The 5723-nt window shown below is 33.3% G+C and overlaps 1 protein-coding gene across 1 annotated transcript; it reads right to left on the bottom strand.

Annotated features, from left to right (window-relative positions):
• Positions 1-1162: 1162 nt before the first annotated feature.
• Positions 1163-2715, bottom strand: LOC111708298 (bone morphogenetic protein 2). Its single transcript, XM_023481629.1, has one exon. It carries the CDS (start codon positions 2491-2493, stop codon positions 1417-1419), a length of 1077 nt encoding a protein of 358 aa, XP_023337397.1. The 5' UTR covers positions 2494-2715; the 3' UTR covers positions 1163-1416.
• Positions 2716-5723: the final 3008 nt, after the last annotated feature.

Raw genomic sequence — 5723 nt, 5'->3', positions numbered from 1 at the left:
TGAACTGTTCTGACGTAATCGGCATCCGGAGTAGCCTACTCAACATTTTAATTTAATCATAAATTTTTTTAAAGTTATTTTTTATGAAACTTCACCCTTTCTGCTTCCCAAATAAAATATTTTAAAATGTTATCAATTGAGAAGATAGTCGTCAGTCGATAACATTCCAATTTGTTTATAAATTGCTCTTGCTTAGAGAAATATAAAAAGCTACACAGCTCTGAGTTTGTTTATATTTCACCCAGATATTATATGTTGTTGTTTTCAAAATTTCCTAATGCACTTCCCTTGCATGGTCTCATTAAAGGGATTGTAAATGTAATTTCCTGTTTAAAGATATCAATGCCCGATTTAAAAGGGAACCATGAAACCTTTATCTGATCAATAAGGAAATTATTATTGTTTTCTAGGGTTTAAAGTGTTTTTTTTTGTGATGCTTTTTATGTTTTCTGTCGCAGAGAATATTTGTCGAGCAAAGTTATAAATGGTACCGTTGTGAATCAGGCATTGCCATCTTTGCATTAACGGTTACTTGAAATTCAACCATAAACAGTTTATTTTGAACTTATTCCGCACTGCTTTTTGCAAAATTTTGCAGAAATTAAAAATGTTAAGATCTACAAGACACAACGTGACAAACTGGTTTCTTATTTAAACCTAATTGCAAATATATACTACCCCGTCTTCTGTTTAATGCAATTGTTATCAGAGGGAAAAAGATATCCATCGAAAATAATATTTTTTTGATCTGAAGACATGAAGAATATAAAGATTGAATTAGGGTTTTAATCTGAAATAATAATAATACGCAAACAGAAACACAATTGCAAAGAAAAATATGTATTTAAGAAATTAAAATTTCAAGAATATGGGGTGGGTGAAATTTTGATCACTTTTTGGTTGATGAATCTATTCAATTTTAAATTATATCCTGACAGCTAACTATTTTCTTTAATTTTTATCGAATTTTTAATTTCTTATTATGCCCCAAAAATTAAATATAAACTTACAAGAACGAGTTCGAGGACTTAAAATGAGAAAAAAACGTTTAGATATTGAATTAAATATATTTTAAAAAAGGGCCATTTTATTTTTTTGCATTATCTCCTTTTGCTTTGATATTTGAATACTACAAAACAAAAATACATTTAAAAAAGCAGAATTGACAATGTTTGAATATTTATTTTAATATAATATAGATAAAGTGAAATGCTACATAATTATAATATTAAGATTACTCTATCCCACTGCTTCTACTGCTGATCAACTGGATTACTGAGTGTATATACGTGAGGGCGGGGTTGACCGCCTGACTGAGGAGGAGGGTGGCGAGGGGGTTTAAACCCAAAATAGAGATACGCCCCCAGGGGGGGCTAACACAGCCTGCGAGGTTAGATTCAAGAAGAGGGGGGAGGACTATCTGCAGCCACACCCCTCCACTACCATGTCCTTGTAGGTTTTCAGGACAACCTTCTCTTGTTCGTCAAGGTAGAGCATTGATATCGGTGATAGGTCGGTCGGCACACAGCAGGCACGCGGCACTGCGCTTGGGTTTACACTGTTCACTAAAGTTTGTACAATGGCGTGGTTTGTTGAGTTCAAATGATCCGCCATTGGGAAGGGACATTCGCCGTGGCAGAAGTAGGCATGATAACCAGGCGGAGCCACAATCCAGTCGTTCCAACCAACATCTTGAAAGTCGACGTAAAGTTTGTGCCGACGACAGTTTCTATCTCTATGTCGAGTTCCTGGTTTTCGTCGATGTTTCCGCTTTGGTTTAGTACTTCTTGTACTTCGACTTTTCCCCCGTCCGTCGTCTGAGTATATTAGAAGGGTTGGGAAGCTGACCGCCCAATCTACATTCTCACTTCCTCCCCCACCACCACCTTTTATCTGAATAACAAGCCCGCCGCTTCCCTTACCACCCTGCCACCGTTCCACTGCAGGGAGTACGTCTAGTGTAAACCAACCCTCTGTAACTTCATCTAAACAATCCAGGGGTTTAGTATCAAGTAATCTCATTAACGGGGCCGAACCTCGTTTAGCTTGAATAACCTCGAGTACTGAAAGGCTAAAAAGACGATGTTTTTTCGACACTTTCCCCCGCAGCGAGGGATTAATGTGAACTCGAAGTTCGGCTGCTTTCAGCTCTTCGTTCGGCAAATGACCGATGTCAAATTTTAAAAAAGTTCTAAGTTTATTTTGATTGAGTAAAGCACTGTCTCTTGTTGCAGGTACACTTCTCAGAGTGTTTGCTGTGTCTGTATGTTTCCCTGCTGTTGGAAAATTTGTTGTTTCAAAACTTAAACCCGACTGGGCCTCGTACATTCTTATCATATGATCAGGGATATGCCTGGAACTGGATCGAGGTCGTCTTTTCATTCCAAGATTTTTAAGTAATTGTTCTTCTAGTTCTTGGGACGTTGTCCCTTTCACAGTATATATAGCAGTGAATATAACAAGTGTTCTCACAAGTATTTTTACAGGATTCATTATACAGCTGGGTTTTATAGTTTTAATGTTGAGAGATTTCAACGCTGGTTTTAACCCACGCGAGTTTTCACATTCACCTAAACCGTGATGGTTTACATCTCTGCTAGGCTATATTTTGCTGCGAATGAATGGGAGTTGGGTCTACGCTAGCGCGTCATTATACTTTACAGAGTTAAAATCTCCAGTTCTACACTGTTAGGATGGTTACCTGGTACTGAGGTGGCGACGCAGTGTCTGGTGGTCCCCCCCCCCTCTTGAGCCCGAAATTAAAGACAAAGTATCGTGATAAGCCCAGTATCGGAAATCCGGTTTCATGAATGGGGTCAGACAATTTTGTAGATATGAATATCTTTGTTCAATAATATTATTTATGTGATTTATTTCAATTCTCTTTTAGTTGTTCTGATTTCTTTAATTAAAATCTACGCAAATGTATAAGCTTCAAAAAGGAAAATTTCCTAAAAAGATACTCTCTTCAACTTCCGGCTCTAAAGTTGACCAGCATAATAATAAATCTAGCTTGGAAACCCAGCGCTGCTTGGCAACCAAGTTTTTCACTCAAAATCAACCTACTAAACTAAATGTTAAACCAAGCTAGGTATATTTCTATCGAGGTCCCCAATTAACATTTGAGGCAAATCGGTCAAGGGGTTCCTGAGTTATGATAGGACATCTAAACAAACAGAGATTACAACTTTATATGCATATTTAGATATCGCGTCACAAGAAAATCTCTCCCTAGTTCCACCAAAAATAACTCATTTTTGTAATGTAGAATTTTATAAAAAGTATAATTTATTAAATCCTTCTAGAATTTTTTGTTATGTTATTTTTTCTTTCTTTGACTATTTTTAGATGATTGCTTCTTCGTATTTATTTTTAAAACAACAAAAAACTGGATTTTTCTTTTTGTTGTTACAAAAATCAATATTCACTAATGGACCAGCTTGGTTCATCTGTTTTCACGTTTTAATAATATCAGCTTACAAATAAACTTTAATAATATCAGCTTACAAATAAACTTTAAAAATATTAGTTTACAAATAAACTTTAATAATATCAGCTTACAAATAAACTTTAATAATATTAGCTTACAAATAAACTTTAATAATATTAGCTTACAAATAAACTTTAATAATATTAGCTTACAAATAAACTTTAATAATATTAGCTTACAAATAAACTTTAATAATATTAGCTTACAAATAAACTTTAATAATATTAGCTTACAAATAAACTTTAAAAAAAGTATGACTATACTTTTTAATACATTTTTCTGTGAAACTATAATCCACTTTCGTTCTCATGGTCCAGGTCAATTCATTGTAAATTACAATATAGCAGTGTTATAAAGTAGTCATCGTGCTAAAATGTTAATTTACCTCGAAATTATAGTAAATAAAGTATATATATTTTTTTAAAATTTCAATTTCAATATTATTTTATTATAAAGATTTATTCTCACACAAAGATGTAAATACATACATAAATGGTGCAGTTTAAATTTGTTTTTGAATATATATATATAAAGAAAAAAGAAAAATATGCAAAATTATGCACAGATAGGCACCATTGATCATTACTCAGTACATAACATATTTATCATTTCAGTTATTGCGTAATCATCAAATCCTTCAACATATAAATTATTCGTTCTGTTATTTAAAAGTTCTTGTAAAACCAGAACTTTCCATGCATGGCCCAATGCATAAAACTTCAGAGACGCTTTCACATGATTTATACTGTCTGTTTCCTTATATTTATGATAAAAATTGTTTTTCTTTTTGCCTAATCATTGAATAAGCCAATTTAAAAGATTATAATCAAGGCAGAATATTTAATTTGATCTCTATTTTGGTCGTCTTTACAATCCTTTGTTGGTAACCCTGTATTTAAATTAACTTTTATATTTATGCCTCTGAGAAAACCTTGTTATAATATCTATAAAAGTACACAAGCATTTTATAAAATAATTATAACACTAGTATTTTGGCACAGTGTACTATTACGTTTATGGACTAAAATGTTTTTTTTAAAATCTTTTCAGATTATATTTTGTCCCGAGGCCGAATTTAAAGAATTTGAGCAGAGAGGTTTAAATTTAAGCCGCGGCTCAAAGATGGTTGGTTCCACTCAAAATTGTATTAATTGTTTCAAGAATTAAGCCGGCGCTCAATTGAAACCGGTTTTTGGCGGATTTAGGACGCGACTCAAATTCATTAAATACGGTCACAGAAATAACTAAATAACTAATAGTTATTAAGAGCAGATCTAAATAGTTAATAATAAATAAAATAGTTTTTATAGAACTAGCTCATGCTTCGGAACCTAAAACATAAAAAATATCCAGTGAGTCTTCACTTTTGAACCAATTTTTCACCCATTAAATGTTGATTTCTCGTGTTGGCTTTTTTATGCATTTTATGTCTAATGTCTTTTACGCTACTTTTACGGATTTTGAGTTAGACGTTAAAATATGACTAAAATATTTCGATACAGGCAGGGAATGCACTTTTTTTACTTAGTTATACGCTGGTCAGCTTTACCTAGAAACTAATCTTTTTGTATAAAAGTCAACATACTCAATTTAGAACTTTTACACCAAGCTCTAAATATTCCCGTGGTTCTGTACAGAGTTCCAAAATCAAAATTTGAGGCAAATTTTTCTATAAGATGCCTTTTATTTTATTTCCAATTCGCTTTAACTTTTTAGCAACTTTCGTCAAGGATGAACTCATTAGGTCTCAGGTGCTCTAGGATTAACTCAGTAGGTTTAAGGTACTCTAGGATTAACTCAGTAGGATTAAGGTGCTCCAGGATTAACTCAGTAGGTTTAAGGTGCTTTAGGATTAACTCAGTAGGTTTAAGATATTATAGGATTAACTCAGTAGGTTTAAGGTGCTCTAGAATTAACTCAGTAGGTTTAAGGTGTTTTAGGATTAACTCAGTAGGTCTAAGGTGTTCTAGGATTAACTCAGTAGGTTTAAGGTGCTCTAGAATTAACTCAGTAGGTTTAAGGTGTTTTAGGATTAACTCAGTAGGTTTAAGGTGTTCTAGGATTAACTCAGAAGGTTTAAGATACTCTAGGATTAACTCAATAGGTTTAAGGTGTTTTAGGATTAACTCAGTAGGTTAAGATGTTCTAGGATTAACTCAGTAGGTTTAAGGTGCTCTAGGATTAACTCAGTAGGTTTAAGGTGCTTTAGGATTAACTCAGTAGGTTTAAGGTG

The sequence above is a fragment of the Eurytemora carolleeae genome, unplaced genomic scaffold, assembly GCF_000591075.1.
Source record: "Eurytemora carolleeae unplaced genomic scaffold, Eaff_2.0 scaffold784, whole genome shotgun sequence".
Taxonomy (NCBI): domain Eukaryota; kingdom Metazoa; phylum Arthropoda; class Copepoda; order Calanoida; family Temoridae; genus Eurytemora; species Eurytemora carolleeae.
This window is presented reverse-complemented; position numbering and strand designations above follow the sequence as displayed.

Excerpts from the sequence above, each read along its gene's own strand:
- LOC111708298 (XM_023481629.1), bottom strand. The coding sequence starts at position 2,493 with ATGAATCCTGTAAAAATACTTGTGAGAACACTTGTTATATTCACTGCT.